This window comes from Plecotus auritus (genome assembly GCF_963455305.1).
Source record: "Plecotus auritus genome assembly, chromosome: 14".
Classification (NCBI taxonomy): Eukaryota; Metazoa; Chordata; class Mammalia; order Chiroptera; family Vespertilionidae; genus Plecotus; species Plecotus auritus.
Window position 1 is genome coordinate 16,382,268 of NC_137780.1, and position 18,664 is coordinate 16,400,931.

General features: G+C 65.2%; 1 protein-coding gene across 1 annotated transcript in view; it reads left to right on the forward strand.

Annotated features, from left to right (window-relative positions):
- ITPKB (inositol-trisphosphate 3-kinase B) overlaps nt 1-18,307 on the forward strand; it is a 93,928-nt gene extending 75,621 nt beyond the window's left edge. The window contains exons 2-7 of the mRNA XM_080651272.1: nt 4,810-4,909; nt 6,027-6,240; nt 10,206-10,410; nt 11,757-11,858; nt 13,713-13,784; nt 15,453-18,307. Of these exons, the coding sequence (XP_080507398.1) occupies nt 4,810-4,909; nt 6,027-6,240; nt 10,206-10,410; nt 11,757-11,858; nt 13,713-13,784; nt 15,453-15,674 (915 nt within the window). The 3' untranslated portion in view covers nt 15,675-18,307. The remainder of the gene's footprint in view (nt 1-4,809; nt 4,910-6,026; nt 6,241-10,205; nt 10,411-11,756; nt 11,859-13,712; nt 13,785-15,452) is intronic.
- The last annotated feature ends 357 nt before the right edge of the window (nt 18,308-18,664 follow it).

Consider the following 18,664-nt stretch of genomic DNA (forward strand, 5'->3'; position numbering starts at 1 on the left):
GCCGTCTGAGGCTGGAGGCAGTCCCAGTTTCTGGGCGCACCTTCCCTGTGACTTCCGTCACCTCCGCGTGGGGAGGGCTGGGTTTCCTCGTTGCAGGATTTTCTCCCACGAGAAGCCTCCGTCCACATCCTCTGAATGTGTAGCACCTGTCGAATCAGGTGCGAGGGGGGGAAGTGTCCCGAGCAGCGTCAGAACCCCAGGCATCTCCAGGCCGCCTGGGTCCTCGAGGACACCCCCCCGCCCCCGCCCCCCGCCCCCGCCCCCCGCCCCGGTCTGGCTCTTAGCTGGTTCTTCCCTCCTAAACTGCGGAAAGGAGCTGTGCAGCGAGGACCCACCTCTTACAGCAGGAGGAGGGCTGGAGGGTGGTGACAGCAAAGCCAGAACCGGTGCTTATTCACCCCAAGTGCGGCCACCGAGGCTGTGTAGCGGGGCCCCTCCAAGCCCGTGAACCCGAGGGGCTACCCCGACCCTCGCTCAGGTCCTCAGTGGGTTCGCCCAGCGCAGCATGCAGGCGCGCACCGTGTGTCCCGGCCACCCTGTGGCCCGCCTGCTGGCAGGTGACCCGTCGCTGTCCTTTCCCTCGACGTGCTCTCAGGCGCATCTCGAGAGCGGGATTCCCCCACAGTCCAGGCCCGTGTAGCTGGTCCGACGGAGCCCTGTGTTACCTGTAGCTGAGCTGGGAGGGGCCTGTCCAGCCCCAGAGCGGGCCGACCCGGGTCTTGGCTGGCCATCCCCAAGGGCAAGGAGCCTCCTCACGCGGGAGCCTTGCTGGCTGACAGGCTTGGCCGCTGCTGAGTTGGTTTGAGTTCCCGTGTGAGCTTTGCACCGACGGGCCAGGGCGAGAACGGAATGACTTTGGGGAAGCAACTCAACTTGCTGGCCTTGGATGCTTCGCATTACAGAGACCATGCTTCCGTCAGGTGGCTGTGAAGAGGGAGGTGAGGCCATGAAGTCCGGCCCAGCGCCTGTCCCGCAGTGAGTCCGCAGTGACAAGGGCCCTGAGCACACGCACCAGGCCCCTGTCAGGCCTGTGGAGCTTTGGGGACACCCCAGGAAGGATCAGCAGAGGGTGACCAGATGCCCCTGGTAACTGGGAGGTGAGGAAGGACCAGGCCCGGGAAATCAGCGGGCGGCCAGCACTGCCTGGGTGGGGACAGCGCCCTTTGCCCGCCGGCTCAAGGCACCTGAGGGCTGCGTTAGTGCTTCGTGAGAGGAGCCCAGCGGGGAGGTTGGAGGCCCGGGAGGGTGGCCCGATTTCAGAGGAGAGGCTGAGGCCATCGAGATCCGCCCTGGAGAGGGAAGGGGGAGCCAGAGCTGCAGGGGCCGACTCTTCTGCGGGGGACCCTTGCGGGCTGTGGGGCTGCCCTCCTTTCTTGCCTCGTCACCTGTCACCTCATCACCTGTCATGTGGGGGGCCTGGCCTCTGTTTCTCAGACAGTGGTGTCTCCAGCGCGGGCCGTGGAGGGAGGCTGTGTGCCCCACTGGCCCTCACCCACCGCCCGGAAAGCAGCTCCCCCTGAGAGTGGTTTGGTGCCTGAGTGGGGCCGTGGGCCCTGGGCCCTCAGAGAGGAGCTGACACCCGAACTCTCCTCTGCCCACCACGTGTCTGCGCCTGCGGCTGGACGTGGGGCGAGAGGCCACCCAGCAGGCTCCGCTCCCAGGCCCAGGCCTGGAAGTGCGTCTCTGTTTAACGTTGGCAGCAGCGAGGCACTGCCGGAGCCCCAGGAAAACCCCTGCATCCCCGTGTGCAAGCCGCCCGCGTGGGACGTTCCACCGCCTCCCGCACAGGGCAGCGTGGATGGAGGCTCTGGTGGCCTTGGCCATGGGGGCACCTCTTCGTGGGGCAGAAATGCTTCCTCGTGGAGGAGGTTGGGAGTGGGGAAATGTCCCGTTTGCTCTGAGCTCAGTGATGTTGGAGGGTCGTGGGACTCGTGAACCATCAGAGGGGCCCCCACACCCCTCCTTGCTGCTGGACCCCTGGTCTGCAGCCTCTGAAGAGAGGGCCAGGCCTGGCGGCTTCACAGCTCCCAGTGCCTGTTGTCTCCTGCCTCCCGGTCGCGCACGGGCTGCAGGCTCAGCATGTCCCCAGGTCCCTGGCGAGCTGCGTCCCGACAGGGTGGCCTGCCACAGCTCTTTGCTCCTCAGTAACTTCGGCAGCTCCTCCACTCAGCTCCCTCCGGACAGCGCCCGGGATGGCTTCAGAGAGCCCGCCCTGAACCCAGAGCTGAGACTGTCCCACAGACACCCCATCCTCTGCTGATGGCGTTACCTCCTGCTATCGGGCGGGGAGGCGGGGTCTGTGTTGTGCCCATTTTACAGGTAGGGTAATAGTGCCTCAAGGCGGGTCAGGAACTGTTCAAGGTCAGTCAGTGAGGAGGGGGCGGAGCCAGGACCCAGACCAGGTGGGCCTGCTGCCCGCACACCACATCACCTGCTCGGCCTCACCGGCCAGTGCTTCCGCTCCCATTCTCAGCAGATCCGGTCCCAGCCACGCCAATCCGTGTCCCAGGCCCCCGTTCCCACGAGCCACCCGTCCCCGATGCCTTCTTTCCTTCCCGAGTCCTTCCCCCGTGCCTGTGCCGAGAGCCGCCCCGGGCCTTCCTTCCCACACCAGTCTGCGTGGCCCCTCCCTGGCCTGGGACACAGCTTCCCTGGTCCTCTGTTGCCACCGAGTCTACAAATGACACATGAGTGACACTGCAGCAGGTGACAGTGGTCTCGCTGACCGTCCTCTGAGCAGCTTGGCTGGTGGGATGGGAGGTCATTTCCCAGAGTCCGAGTCTATGGGTCCAAGGAGTCCGGTGGACCAGCAGTGCGTCCTCACTAGACAGGCAAGGAAACCCAGGCATGAAGAAAGCGGGGGGGGGGGGGGGGGGGTGGCTGGGGAGTGATGGGGGGGGTCAGCCGGGGTTGAAAGCACTCTGCCCTCCCCCGACCCTCCCCTGGCCTGTCAGACCCGTCCCCTCGGAGCTGGGCTGCAGGGACGTGACCAGCAGCTGGCGGCCGCTGCGTGCTCTCCCTCTGGGCCAGCCTAATGTCTTCCCCATGCCTCCAGCGGGCTGGGCTCCCTCTGGTAATGAGGTTTCCATTGTTGCCTCCGCATTGTCTGCCCTGATTGTTTGCGCAGCCTTCTGGGCGCTGCGATAAGAAATGCCTCACCTTCCTCGCCTTCTTTGGAGAGCTCCACCAGGAGGACCTGGAAAACCCCGAGGCAGCAAAGGCGCAGTCCTTGGTCACGTGGCCTGGCTTAAGATAGCCGAGGCCTCGCTCCGGGATGGGATAAAAACGGCCAGGTCAGGAGGGAAGACTTCCTCTCCTTAAACACATTTTAACGTGAAAACTTGATGACAGAAGTGGTGTCTCGGCAAAGAGAGAAAAAGGAGACGGATTTAACCTTCATTTAACCTTGGGCTGCAGCCTCCACAGCCGGAGTCCGACCAGTTTCTGGGCACTGCGGGCCGCAGGGGCCGGAGTGAGGGCCTCCTCGCCCTCCGGCAGGACCCAGCTCCCTTCTCCCCAGCGCAGCCTCGTGTTTCTGGCTCTGGGTTTGGCTGGTGAGGGTCCGCTCTCTCAGGAAACCCTTCTCAGTTCAGATTCTCATCGCCCCGTCGGGGGCTCGTGTGTTTGGGGCCACTTAGTCTTTTTCAGCTCGATAGCCTGTTTTTACTAGTTAACCCAGGAGGTTTTCCTAGAGAAACGCTTATTGCTGGGGGAAGGGGATATTTAAAAAGTAGTCATGTTACCCGGCTGGAGTGGCTCAGTGGTAAGTGTCGACCTATGAACCAGGAGGTCACGGTTCGATTCCCGGTCAGGGCACATGCCCGGATTGTGGGCTCCATCCCCAGTGTGGGGTGTGTAGCAGGCAGCTGATCAATGATTCTCTTTCATCATCGATGTTTCTATCTCCCTCTCCCTCTCCCTTCCTCTCTGAAATCAATAAAATTATATGTATTTTTAAGAAGTAGTTGTATAGGTGAGGGTTTAAATGCCTGTTTCACCGCTTGCTTCTCTGCGGCTCGGGTTCTACAAGTGACTATAATACTTGTTAGGAAAGAAGGTGCTTGATGAATGTTAGTTCTCCTTTCTGCTCAAGGAGCCGCTCCCACACATGCACACACACACACACACACACACACACACACGTGCGCACACACACGTGCACACCTGTGCACACACATACACACGTGTGAGCACCCGGCCTGAAAAGGAGCAGCACTGACGGGAGAGACCCACAGGCCTGCTCACCGCATGTGCCAGGGGAGCTCCCTTTAAAATCGCCCGTCAAACCACTCGCAGGCGAGAGGTGCCTCTGTAGTTACTGCGCCTACAAGTGACATGTGAACGGAGAGGCGTGGGTGACAGTGGCCCTCGCGGATCTTCCTCTGAGTGGCCGTGGCTGTTGGGCTGTAGACGTCATTTTCAGAGTCCCAGTGTCCATCAGGCCGAGGAGCCGGGGGACCAGCTGTCCTCCCTCACGAGCGTGATGAAGAGACTGAGGCTGGAGGAGGTGGGAAGGGGGCACTGTGAGTTCAGATGTTCCCTGACGGGCTGGCACGGGATGGGGGTCAGCCCTGGGTGGACCACCCTTCCCCCTCCTCACACCCCGAAACCTCCTCCGTGGAGCTCCCCTTGCTTCTGGGCCTTGGCAAAGCCCCTCTGACTGGTGAGGCCCCCACAGCCACAGGTGAGGCTGTGGGCGCTGTGGGCGTGGCCCTCTCGCCGGCCACGGTGCTCGCCCTGCTTTGAGCGCACCCTAACCAGGAGGCAGTTCTCGTCCTAATGCCCCGCTTCTCGTTGGCTTGTTTCCAGAGCAAATCATGGAGGAAGATAAAGAACATGGTGCACTGGTCTCCCTTCGTCATGTCCTTCAAGAAGAAGTACCCCTGGATCCAGCTGGCGGGACACGCAGGTAGCGGTCTCCGGCTTTCCCTGGGTGTCGCCAGCTCATGCTGGGGGGTGGGGGGTGCTTGGGGATTGGGGGGTGAAGGTGACCAATCAGGTTCTCTGAGACTCGCAGTGGCAGCTGCAGCCATACTCTCGAGACGTGGCCCTAACGCTGCCAGCAGATGCACAGGGCAGCTGCCGTCCCCTCCGCAAACACGCAGCCCGGTCCTGGTTCTTAGTCAGTAAAACAGATGAAGCTGTAGGCCCACCACTTGTCATCCGGGACAGGGAGGCAACGTCTGCACCCCCATTGCCGGGGCCGCAACATCAATGAAAACGCGGTCCCTGCCCAGGAAGAGGCCGTAGGTGGGAGATGGGTGGCATGCTGGGTGCGGTGCCAGGGCACCCGGCAGCCACGAGGCTCTAGTTTGCTTCTCAGTGACCGGGAGGAAGGGCACCTGGACCCAAGTCCAGAGCTGCCCAGGCCACACGGGCCCTTTGGTGGCGTTGTCCTCCGGGGCATTCAGTGGCTGTTCGTGGCCTGGCCTTCGTCATCAGCCAGCACAGGGCCTGACGTTTCTCCTCTGCCCCAAGCACATGGGCTCAGCCCAGGCTCGGGGAGGGACGCACTGCCTAGATGCCCCCTGAGGGCGTGCTCGGCAGGAGCATGGCCAGGGGGGCGAGCGTGGACCCCAGGCTGCTGTCCCGGCACTGAGCCAGTCCTAGCGGGGTTTCTCCTGAGACCAGAGACACCTTCGGTGCCCGAGAAGCCGGGGTGATGATGGAGGTGATGATGGGGGTGGGATGGGGACGGCAATGGAAATAGAGAGTAAGTCTTGGCACTGACTTGCCACTGGCCCTGCCGCCCTCCAGCAGTGAGCACCGGTCCCTCCGTCATCAGATGAAGCCTGGGGTCAGGGTTGCCGTCAGTGTCAGGGGTCTGGGGCTTGCACCCACTCCTCTCCACGTGCTCGGTCCACAGTGGACTGCCCACCCTCAGCCCTGCACTTAGCAAGCCCCGGGGACCCCGAGGGGCAGGGGCCCGGGGGCCAGTGGGGAGGCCCTGCGCTTAGCAAGCCCTGGGGACCCCGAGGGGCAGGGGGCCGGCGGGGAGGCCCTGCGCTGAGGACCTCGCTCCGCAGGGAGTTTCAAGGCGGCTGCCAACGGCCGGATCCTGAAGAAGCACTGTGAGTCGGAGCAGCGCTGCCTGGACCGGCTGATGGTCGACGTGCTGAAGCCCTACGTGCCGGCCTATCACGGGGACGTGGTGAAGGACGGGGAGCGCTACAACCAGATGGACGACCTGCTGGCCGACTTCGACTCGCCGTGCGTGATGGACTGCAAGATGGGCGTCAGGTGAGCCAGGCTCGCACGCGCCTTGCACCGCGCCAGGCCCCGTGGCAGATACCGGGACGGCATCCGGGCCACCCCTGAGGCCTCGTGGGGGCCTGGGCGGGCCTGGGGGTCTGGTTGCACCCCATCCCCACCCATGTCCCATTACGTGCAGAGGGGACCGGGACCCTGGCTGTGACCCCGATGGCTCTCCCACTCGGGTGAGCTAGGGTGGGCAGGAGCACTAGCTGGTGAGGCCAGGCTTGGTGCTGAGTGTCCACAGGGAGGGGCAGAGGCAAGTGCCCGTCTGGTCCGGGGGCTGCTGGGGTAGCAAGGGTGGCTTCCTGTTACATGAGCTTCGAGGGGAGCTCTTCCCATCCCCCCACACCCACCCTGTGCCCATGAGTGGTGTGTGTGTGTTGTGGGGGGAGGGGCTGGTGAGCAGTCGGTTTGGCCAAAGAGACTTGTGCCTGCAGAGAGCGCAGTGGAGGAGGGGGCACCGCTGGCCTCACTGCTGACGGGCTGAGCATGGCCCAGCGGGGCCCAGGGTGCTCCAGGCCCTGGTCCCAGCACGTTGGCCTAAAGGGTTACTCGGGCCCGTGTGCAGCATTGGGACGCCCCCTCCTCCCCGAGACTCAGGCTCCCCTGATGTCTGCCCGGGGACATAGGCAGGAGAGGAGCTGGAGGGAGGAGGGAAAGGAGACTGGGCCAGGGGGCCTGGGTGCGAGGCGAGCGAACCGGAGGCCCCGAGGCCCCGCCCTCAGCCCTGGGCCCGGCTTGGCGGCATGGTTCCCTCGACCCCTCCCGAACTTGGACCGCTCAATCCCGGCATCGCCGTGTGGCTCCCTCCTGCTGGGCCCGGGGGGGGCTCGGCGTGGCCTTCAGCCTCCTGGTGCCCAGTGCGCTGTGACCGGAGAGCCGCCTGCGCAGGGGCCGGGAGGCCAGGCTGCGAGCAGCAGCACTCGGATGGAGCTTGTTTGCTTTGGACGGTTTAAGCGGTTTTATTTCTTATAAAAGGAAACGGAGAAGGATGGGAGAGAGGGAGAGACACGGAGAGAGAAGCCAGGAGGCCACGCACACCAGCCCCTCACTCGTCTGGGTGCCGAGCCCTGAAGTCTGACCCGCAGGCGGACGCTGTGCTGGGCTCCGTGGCGGTGACCCCCGGGCAGGGCAGGTGGGAAGTGCAGGTCCCACTCTTGGCTCTCACACTGTCCCTGCCTCCCTGCTCTCTCGGGCCTTCGCCAGCTGCCGCCCACAGGGAGGAGACAGGTCCCGTCCCTCTGCCACCACTGGGCCACTGCCCTTCCCCAGGGGCATTTCTGTCCCAGGAAGCGCCCCTCCCCCTCCTGGGGCATCAGGACGCGCCTGCTCACGGGGAAACACAAGTAATCTGGCTGGTGTTCATTCAGACCCGGCCAGATCGAGCGCACCCTGGGGAGAAGGTGTAGCCACTCGGTTCTGAAAGGGCTGTACCTCTCTGCCCCCTGGGCGGCTGCTGGGGACTCAGGCCCCTCTGCCCAGGGCTGCCCTGCCCCCATCTCCTGTGCTTCTGCCAGCTGCACCCAAGGGCTCTCAGAAGGGCCCAGAGTGGACCAGCGAGGCTGCCCCACCCAGCGCCACCTTCCTTGCCTTAGGATGGGCCCTCTGTGCCTCCGGGTGCTGTGCTGGGTGCCCCGGGTGCTGTGCTGGGTGTTTCCGGGTACTGTTCTGGGTGTTTCCGGGTACTGTTCTGGGTGCCCCCAGGTGCTGTTCTGGATGCCCCCGGGTACTGTTCTGGGTGACCCCAGGTGCTGTGCTGGGTGTTCCCACTGGGTGCCCCTGGGTACTGTGCTGGGTGCCCCCAGGTGCTGTGCTGGGTGTTCCCAAGTACTGTTCTGGGTGCCCCGGGTGCTGTGCTGGGTGTTCCTGGGTGCTGTGCTGGGTGCTCCCAGGGCCTCCCTGGGTCTGAGCTTTGAAACGGGAGGTGAAGGGACCCTCAGGGCCACACAGCCCTGAAGCGGCTCAGCCCTATTTGCCCGGCCTCCACCTGTGGATCCAGCCCGGCCTCCACCTGTGCTGGCCGAGGGGGCTCTCCTGTGCCCGAGCCGGGACTCTGCCCTTTTCCCTGCGTCGGTGCGGAGCCCTTGGCCTCACGCCTCCCCTGAGGCCAGCAGTCCCAGTCCCAGGCCCCAGAGCGTGGCTGTGCTTGGCAGAGGCGGGAGGCGAGAGCCCAGCGTCTCCCTGGGCACAGGGTGACACTTGTCACCGAGCGGCGGTGGAAGGCAGAGCACGGGGCACAGTGGGCGCCTGCAGTGCCCTAGACTAGAGGCGCCCAGAGGACCCGGTCCCACGTGGACCCACACTCACACTGCTCTGGGACTTCGCTTAGACTCGACCCTGTACATCTGTCATGTGACCTGCCACTCAAAGTCAGAGCGCCTTCCTGGCATCGGGCCAGGGCCTGGGGTGGAGACCAGCACCGTCTCCTGCACCTCTGCCCTGCGTGGAGCTGTAGGTGGCTTTGGGGTGTCACCTGTTGGCTCTCCACCACCCCCACCCCCAATCCCCCACCCGCCATATGAGATGGAGGTATGACCTTCCTGGGGGGGCGGGGCAGGCAGCAGGGCAGCGTGGGTCGCTCCCCGCTGGCCCCACAGCCCCTGTCCAGCGGGTGCCTCCTGTGGGCATCTCTGCCCCGCCCCTTCCCCTCCCGGAGGGTGGCAGCTCTGCCCAGACAGAGCGCAGCCCGTTTCGGGAAAAGCCTGCGTGGAGGGGCTTTCACAGCGCGGCTGCTTCCTGTTTGAGGAGCTCCTGAGGGCTCTTTGCAGAAGTGGGGCCGCCCACCACCCACAGGCCCCTGCAGTGCATCAGGGACATTTGGGGGAGCACCCTGCCTAGCCAGTCTGCACACACAGGCCCGCACGCAGGGCTCCGTGCAAACGCAGCCGCCTTGCCTCGCAGCTCTCGTCACCGGCTGGCTCAGCACGCACCGTAGTGTGAGCACGTGTGGGCGTGGGCGCGGGTGCGAGTCGCAGCCGAGGCCGGCTCCTTACGCCCTCACCGCCTCCTGGAAGGTCACATGACCAGGCCCAAGGTCACACCCAGGGATCTGGGTTTTTCTTAATCAGTTGATACAGTGGTTTCTGGGAAAGTGTCTTTAAAATGCATCATGAAATTGACATTCAGTCTGCTGGGCCCTAACCAGCAGCTTGGGGGTGTGGGGGGCGGGTGTGGAGTGAGGCCCCAGGACAGACGGGGGCGAGTGGGAGCCGCCGATTGCCACAGCAGGCTGCGTGTGGGCAGCTCCCGGGACAAAACTTCCCTCTCCTTCAAGTCCCGCTGCACATTTCTGTCCTGTGAGGGGCCACTGTGTGAGGGGGGAGGGGCGTGTCAGTGGGGCAGGGAAGGGGTTCAGCCTCGGGCTTCTGGTCCTGTACTGTCCCAGCTGCTGTTCCCCCCAGTGTCCAGGGGACCTTACGCCCAGGTCAGCCACGGGCCCCGCCTGCCTGTGCTGAGGGTGGGACACAGCCGGTCATTTGGACACATTTTCTCTGGCTCTTCGGGCTGGGGGCTCAGGCGTGAGGGGGCAGGCTGGGCTGAGGCCTGGTGGCCACGGGGCAGGATGGGCCAGGGCGTCTCTGCAGCAGCACAGAGGCCACGGAGCCGGCTCTCTCCTGTCCTGGCGTCTCCCTCCAGGCCTGTGGCCCCTTGGGAAGCCACCTCCTGGCCTGACCGTTACTCTGGAGGGAGCCAGAGTCATCTAAGGCAGCGGTCACCGACCGGTGGTCCATGAGGTCCGAAAGGTTGGCGACCGCTGGTCTGAGAGGCTGGCCGAGTGCTGGGAGCGGAGCCGGAGCTGGGGGGCGGGGTGTGGGGGCAGGGCACGGAGTGGGCTCTTGGACCCCCAGGCGCGGGCGTCAGAAGCTGCTTTGTGGAAGGGTCCCTGGCGGCTGAGCGGGGCGGCTGGGCCCTGACGGAGGCTGACCGCGGCCCCACCTGGCGCCCCACAGGACCTACCTGGAGGAGGAGCTCACCAAGGCCCGGAAGAAGCCCAGCCTCCGCAAGGACATGTACCAGAAGATGGTCGAGGTGGACCCCGAGGCCCCGACCGCCGAGGAGCACGCTCAGCGGGCCGTGACCAAGCCCAGGTACATGCAGTGGAGGGAGACCATCAGCTCCACGGCCACCCTCGGCTTCAGGATCGAAGGCATCAAGGTGAGGCTGCCAGTGCCGCCGCGGGGGCTCGGGGCAGAGAGGGAGGGGCTGTGCTCCCCCCCCCCCCACCCCGCCCGGGGCCTCAGGACCCTGCCGAGGCCCAGCTCCTCCGCACAGGCCGGGGGTGGGCAGCCCGGGGCGGACCTGTAGAGAAATGGTCTGGTCCTCAGGCCGGGGGGTGGGGGGGGGGCCTTGAAGGGGGCTGGGCTCGGGGGGGGGGTGGCCTTGAAGGGGGCTGGGCTTGGAGCAGCTGTGGCTCTAGTTCTGGCCGGAGTGAGTCCCGCTAAGGACTCTGCTGTGAGCCCTGACCATCCTGGGCCCTGAGAACCACCAGGAGGCAGGTTACAGGATGCGGGGGGCGGCGGGGGGGTGGGGGGAGCTGGCCCCTTCTGCCCAGGCCCCGGAATCGGGGGACTGAAATGAGATGCGGGGCCGGGAGGGAGCACACGGCCGCCTCCGACATCCACGCCGGGAGCTGCTGCACCCAGGCTGCAGGACCAGCACTGCCCCTCCGTGTCCCCAGGGAGCTCTGCGGAGGCTGCACGGAGCCTCCCCACGTCAGGGCCGCCCCTTCCCTCTCCGGTCTCCCCAGAAGGGTCTCAGAGGCTCTCCCTATGCCCCCCCCCCCCCCCCCTTGCTGTGGGGCTGGAAGCGTGAGCTCAGTCCCCCCACGAGCAGGGCTGTGAGGCGCAGCCCCAGGGGTCTCGGGCAGCCAGCCCCCGAGCAGAGGGTGGTCCCTGCAGGGTTCCTGTTCGTTGTCTGTTGACTCACTCTCGGCCCTCCTGGCCCCGCTGAGGAGGCCCTCACGCCTCCCTCTGGCTGGATGTCTGTCATCTCACCTGCTGGGGAGGCCGGGCACGGAGGTGGCGGGCAGGATGACTAGGGCTTCCGGGACCCACAGTAAAGGGTCGGAAATTCAGGAGGAATGGAGTGGGCTTGGGGCGGGAGCGCCACTCTTCTGTCTGGCGAGGGGGCGCCTCTGGACAGCAGGGACCTCCTGGCGCTGGGGCGCCGGGGCCAGGCCGGGAGGGGAGCCAAGGCTGTCCATCTCCCTCAGCCCCTGCTGCTCCCACCGCCTCACCCCGACATTCTTGGCCCAAGTGGCCCTCCTCCTCTGAGCCTCCTGATGTCCTTCACTTTCCCTGGGACGCTGGGCCACCCTCCAGGGCCCAGGACAGGCTGCCCTGCTTTGCCGCCCGGGAACCACCCTGTGCGAGGTTGTGTGGGCACCAGCCTGCATGTGGACTCCTCGCTGCCCGGGGTCAGGCCTGGCAGGAGCGGCTTTCTCAGACCCCTGGGTGCCTGCCCCCCGGGCCCTGCTGACCCTCCTGGGTCCTCCTCCTCAGAAAGAAGACGGCTCGGTGAACCGGGACTTCAAGAAGACCAAGACGCGGGATCAGGTCACCGAGGCCTTCAGAGAGTTCACGAAGGGGAACCCTAACATCCTGGTGAGTTGGGCGCCGGGAGAGCGTGGCAGGGGCTCGGCAGGCTGTGGTGCCCAGTCTGCAGGGACGGAGCCGGCCACAGCAGCAGGGCCACGGCGCCCACACAGCCCTGGCCACTGCTAGGAAGGCGAGAGGAAGGCGAAGCGGTTGCCAGCCCCAGTCTGCGGGCAGATGAGGAAGCTCACTCTTTCCCTCGCTGCCACCTCGCGGCTCCCAGCAGCCTTCTCCATCCTTTAAGAGCGATCCTCTCCGCGCTGGCTCTCCTCAGCAGCCACTGCCGGCCAAGCACTGCCCAGCGCGCGTCCACCTCGTGGCAGCCCCTAGAGCGGGTGGATGTTCTTGTCCCCATTCCACAATTGCGGAAACAGGTCAAGGTCACACAGCTAGGACAGGGCGGAGCCGGGATTCACCCAATGGGCTGGCAGCCTGCTGGCCCTGCACCCGGTCTCCCAGGCTGTGAGGCTGAGCGAGGGAAGTGGGCTGGGAGGGGTGGGGGGGAGTCACAGCCCCTCCCCGGGAAGAGCCTGCCAGCATCTCTGAGCCTGGAGGTGCGGGTGGCAGAAGCTCATGACACAGTGACTTCCCTGACGGATGGTCTGACCACTGGGATCAGGACCCCAACCCTCCCATCAAAAGCAGGGTGTCATGCCTCTGCACCCGGGGCTGGGAGCCCTGTGACAGTCCGACACGCAGGGGCTGGGAGCCCTGTGACAGTCCGGCATACAGGCACACGGGCTGGGAGCCCTGTGACAGTCCGGCATACAGGCACACGGGCTGGGAGCCCTGTGACAGTCCGGCACGCAGGCACACGGGCTGGGAGCCCTGTGACAGTCTGACACGCAGGGGCTGGGAGCCCTGTGACAGTCGGGCACGCAGGCACACGGGCTGGGAGCCCTGTGACAGTCCGGCACGCAGGCACACGGGCTGGGAGCCCTGTGACAGTCCGGCACGCAGGCACACGGGCTGGGAGCCCTGTGACAGTCCGGCACGCAGGCACACGGGCTGGGAGCCCTGTGACAGTCCGGCATACAGGCACACGGGCTGGGAGCCCTGTGACAGTCTGACACGCAGGCACACGGGCTGGGCATTGAGAGGCGCCTGCTGGCAGGGCTGCAGAGCAGGGAGGCTGGGGCAGACACCTTTTCTCCAAGGAGACTCGGCGCTGGCTGGAACTGGGGACGCTCCCTCCCTCCCCTTCCACCGGGGAGACATCCCTTGACCCCTGTGAGTGCCCAGGCTTCAGCCGTGGGGCACGCACCCCGCCCTTCCGGGGCCTGAGGCGCTGGGTGCTGGGTCGCCAGCTCCTCAGCAGAGCAGCTCAGGAGGAGGGGCTGTGCTGGGGCTGAGCCCGGGCCGGGCCGCCCCGGGCACTGAGGGCCGTGTGCGCCTGTGTGGCGGGCTTCCCCCGCGTCCCCAGGGGAGGCGGCACCCCCAGGGCCACACGCTGGGCCCTGTTTGTCGGGCTCCATGGAGAGGCCCCTGGAGAGAGAGGCGTGGCTCTCCCGCTCGCTCTGCCCTTTCAGAGGCCAGGGCCCTGACGTTTGTGTCAGGGAGACGCCATGGCAGCGGGCTCCCAGGGTGCTGCCCGCCTCTGCACTGCCTTCCAGAGTCACCTTCACCCTGTGTGGGCTGCCCCGGCCTCGGGGCTGTGCTCCCGCCGCGGCCCCCAGAGCCGGAACCGTGCGGCCTGGAGAGCGGCCAGGAGCCCAGGCCCCCCACCCCCCGCCCCCGTCTGCTCTGGCCTCAGTTGCTTACATTACCTGCGTGTCCCTCCCCCTGACACGCAGGGACCCTAATGGGGCTTAAAACCCAGCCCCAGCCCCAAGTGTTCAAACACCCGTCGTCTTCCTCTTCCAGATCGCCTACCGGGACCGGCTGAAGGACATCCGGGCCACCCTGGAGGTGTCCCCCTTCTTCAAGGGCCACGAGGTGGGTATGGGCCGTTGCCGTCCTGGGCAGGGCTGCGCTCCTGTGGCTGCCCGTGGCCCGGGCCTGGGTGTGAGCCTGCCTCTCTCACAAACGGATCTGCCTGCTCCACAAGCCAAGGGCGACAGAGGCCCCCCGGCGGCCCGGCTCACGCAGGGACCGCGCCACCCGCTCTGCCAGGAGCCGGGGTGACCCCTCGGGACTGCCCTGCCTGAGGTCGGGCCGTGCCCTTCCTTCTCCCTCCAGCCACTCCGGGGGCTGTGGCAGGACTTCGTCCCACACGCCCGAGGGTCTCGGCAGAAGCCCTCTGAGCTGCTAAACAGCCGAGTAACCCGTCACCCCAAGACCCGCAGGACCCCTGCTCCCACCTCCGTCCGCAGGGCAGCAGGCAGGAAATGAGACACCTGAGAGAGGGTTGGAAACTGTCAGCAGGTTCCCTCTGCTGGAGGGTTTATGAGACCTGACGTCAGGGCGTCCAGGGCCCCAGCCCCACGTGTGTGCGCACATGGGCAAACACGTGCACACACAGCTGCAGCCTCTCGGCGTGCCCGCCACTCCCCAGAAATGCTTAGGTTCTCGGGTGCCGTCCCTCCCCTCGGCCTCGCTGAAGCCCAGCTGTCCCGGGTCCTCGGCCGCTCCTGGGCCTCTGTCTTCCCAGCTGGATGCACGGTCTTTGCTCAGCCTGCTGAGCCTCCCGCGCTCCATCCGGCCTGCTTCTCCGGGGACAGGGCTCCCGGAGGCCTCGGAGCCGCCTGTGACGCCCTCGGCAGCCCAGGCTTTGTCTCACCGCTTTGCTCTTTGCTCTCGGCACCTTTGCGTTATTCCTTGGAGTTGATTTCTCTGTGCTCTTCGCGAGTCTCCCTGGGAAACAACCTGAGGTTCTGTTATTTCTCACCGGGAAGAAGCCCTTCCTCTGGGCTCGGCAGTTCCGGGGTCTTCCCTGCCCTGCCCTAAGCCCCCAGCCCGCCCTGCGCCCCGAGCTCCTGGCCCCACGTGGGTGACGCAGATGAGGGTTTGCGGCTGTTTCTAGCTGGGAACGCGCTGACCCGTGCCGTTGCCCTGACCTGCCCAGAGCAGGGGGCCCTTTGGTGCTGCTGCCCCTGGCGAAACCACCGTCGGGGCCCAGCTTCAGACACCCCGCGGCCTCTGCCCAGGACTTGCAGGGGTTCCTGCTGGGATGGGGGGCAATCGGCCTCGCTGCCTGCCCGCCTGGGGCTGTGTGTGCATTTGGACAGGGTCCTTCGCCCGAGGGTCTCAGGGCAGAAGCTCTCTGAGCTGCTAAACAGCCGAGTAACCCGTCACCCCGAGACCCCCAGTGCAGAGTGTGGCATCTCCTCTGTTGGGGAGTCAAGGTCTAGGAGGGGAAGGGTGAGCCCCAAGCCTTAGCTGTGGTCTGAAATAGTGGAAAGTGTGCAGGCTGGAGCTGGGGGGCGGGGCGGGGAGAGAATCCTCCATCGGGACTTCCTCCTGCCGCTGCCCACACGGGGTGGCTGCTGTTCTGGAATCGGATGTCCTCTGCCCCTCATGGCCTCTCCGCGGGCACAGTTGCCGGCTCTGGGCCTCACCTGAGCGACCTCTCCAGTTCCATCTGGTTTCCGGGTGCCAGGAGCCAGGCTGCAGCGGGCGGGGGGCAGGCGGGCTCTGCGCCCCTCACCGCCCTGCTCCCTGCAGGTCATTGGCAGCTCGCTCCTCTTCATCCACGACAAGAAGGAACAGGCCAAGGTGTGGATGATCGACTTCGGGAAGACCACGCCCCTGCCCGAGGGCCAGACCCTGAAGCACGACGTCCCCTGGCAGGAGGGGAACCGCGAGGACGGCTACCTCTCAGGCCTCAACAACCTCATCGACATCCTGACGGAGATGTGCCCGGGCCCCAGCGCCCCGGTGGCCTGAGGCCGCCCGGCCGCCTCCCGCGCTCCTGGCCGCCTTCCTCTCCCTTCCTTCCTTCTTCCCCTGAATTTTCTTTTACGTCCACCTGGGTGCCAGGCAGAACTGACCCTCCCAACTGCACTACAAGACACTTTGTAGAAGAGGAGACGAAGCTTTCTCGTTCTTTTCCTAACTGAAGGGCTTTGCCCTGGGCCTCCCATTCCTCTCCGTAAGTAGGATCTCCTTCTAGAAGAGCAGTGTCCACGCCAGGCTCCGTTGCCCGCTGCCCACAGGGAGGTCAGGGAGGTCAGTTGGGCTTCCATCTGGCTGGAGGCTCAGGTGGCCTTGGGGTGCCGGGCCTCTGGGCGGGCGACCTGTGGGCGCTTGCTGCCCCCTGGTGGCCAGTGCCATTAGTGCCGCTGCCCGGCATAGCCTGTCTCTGCCCCATCCTCCCGAGAAGGATGTAAGAGCCCTGTTGAGTGTGTGCCTGGTCCCGGCTTTCTTGGCGTTGGGGCACAGAATCACTGGGAGTGCATGTCGGCCCTGAGGAGAGCACCCTCCGATGAGCAGCGGTGGGTCCAGGACGTGGGGGCCTTCATGGTCTCTGCAGCCTGTGAGGCCCGGGAGCCGGGAGCCGTGTGCCCTCTGGTGCTGGCTCCCAGTTCTTCCATCTGCGATTCCCGCCCATGAACTCAGAGTTTCCAGGCTGCCCGCCCAGAGCCCCTTGTGCCTCCCACCGCCCCCGTGGCCTGTGTGACAGTGCCAGGCAACCCCGGGGAGAGACAGACCTGCATAGGGCACGCCTCGCCCTCACTGCTCCCGCCTCTTGGGGGCACTCGGTGGCCCTGCCTGCACACTGGGGTTCTTTGGTGAGGCCCCGAGCCCCCTGCAGTTCCGGGCAGGGCTTCAGGCCAGCCCTGGGCAGGGCGGAAGCAGCAGGAAGCCGGCTCCTGGCATCTGTTTTCCCCTGAAATAAGCCCCACGTCCTGAAGGCCTGAGCCCTGTGCTTCCCGTGTGGTGGGCAGCTTCCGGGCACCGTGGGCCGGGTGTGCCCGCCTCTTCCTGGAGTCCAGGGCGCGTGAAGGCTGGTGAGGACCCGTTTGTGAGCCTCATCCTGACTGTAAAGCGAGTGAGTTTATATCACCGAGAAGGATGTAAAACTTGCATGGCTTTTGAAGGCAGACTCCGGCTGTGGCATGTAGAGCGGTGCCCCCGGGCCCCCCCCCTTGTTGGAGGAGAAGTGGGGACCAGGCCAGCAGCCACCGGGGCCAGCTCCTCCACGGAGCGCTGCTTCGGGGACACGTGGAGACCGTGTGCCCGGTGTGTGTCCCTGGAGGGACCAGTCCGGAGGAGGGCTCCCCGTCACCGGGGGACTGTCAGCTCGCCCACACCACACGGTTCCCCTTTCACGCTGGGTCAGTGACAGTTGATGGGGGCGGAGGGTGGGACGCGAGGATGTAGACGTTCAGATTTTTAAAAAGGAAATCACTTTTCAACTTCCTGGCTCTTGTTCAAAACAGTGGTGAGCTCCAGTGTGGGCCGACCTGCTCAAGGTCACCCCCGCCCCACAGCCTGTGACGGCACGTGACCCGGAGGCTGAGCCCCGCCGGCTTCACGCGGGCGGGGGCCTGGCCCGTGGGCTCCGGGGGAAGGGGCCTCACCAAGGTCGCCTCTGGGGCTCTGGCTGTGAGCTGGCCGGCGGCGGCCTCCTGTCCATGACGAGTTTGCTGTAAAGCAGATTCACGCTCTGAACCAAGCCCCCGGGACCAGCTCCCTCCTCCCGACAACAAGCGAGCACTTTAGCGCAGCAGCTGCCGCAGACGCCGGGCTAATGGGCAAGTGGCCGGTTCTGAAGGAGACCGGCTCCTGGGCGGCCCTGGCTTCGTCACACTTACGTGTGAAAGTGGCTGAGGCGGCATCTTCTTAGGGCTCTTCCTTCGGGGCGGGCTTGTACTCACTGTGCCAGCTCCCTTCTCTCCCCTTTTCCCCTTTGACCTCCCACCTCCTCATACGGACCCTGGAGTGCATTTCCCAGCAGCTCTCCCAGGCTGTCTGAAGGGCCTTCCCCACCCAGCCCGTTCAGGCCGGGACTCCGGGGCCTGGCCACGCAGGTGCCGGGGTGAGCATCCTCCCTGCCTGTCCTGCCCCCCTCCCCCACATTCTTGGGGTTCAGTACTGCTTGGCCTTCCGGGAAGGTGTTCTCTACTGCTCGGCCCGGACTTGCCTTGAGAGTCCTGTAAGAAGTTGTAAGTTATATTTATTTTGTTGTTGTTAACTGCACAAAACACTAAGACTGAGAGGCTGGATTCTGTGTCTCCTCCAAGCTCTGTCTTCTTTCTGAACCTCCCTTCCTGCTGGGGGGCCAGATGCAGCCCCCCTCCCCCACTCTCGCCTCATTAGCTGTATTTAGCTTTGTGTCCTCTGCATCCACCCGGTCAGCCCTTGTGTACACATAACCCAGCCCTTCTCCGGAAGGAGCAGTGTCACCCCGAGCCAGTGCCTTTTCTCTGGAGGGGAGGACGCCCGAGGGGTCTCCTGCCCTCCGCACCCCGCTCCCCGCGTCACCGTGGAGAAAACTGACCGGTTACACCCCTGCACGTGCCTGTCAGACAGGCTGCAGCCGCTCTGCACCTTCCCAATAAAGACCTGGAGCCACGATGCCGTCTGCAGTGTGTCCTCCCCAGCCCTGGAGGGGGGGTCGGGGGGCCTGGAAACGGGAGGATTGAATGTGATGACCTGGAAGAGGGGTCTGATTGAACAGCATTTTAATCTGCAAAGGACTTAAACACGCTTCAGAGCTAGTCCTTTCTGCCTCTCCCACAAAGCCTCCCGCGTAGCTCAGCCCCTGACCAGCCACACGCAGTGCTTCCCCCGGCATTGCCCCCAGCCTTGGGGGCTCACATCTATAGTCTCCTTTTTAAAAAATACGTTTTTATTGATTTCAGAGAGGAAAGGAGACGGGGAGAGACAGAAACATCAATGATGTGCGAGAATCATTGACCGGCTGCCTCCTG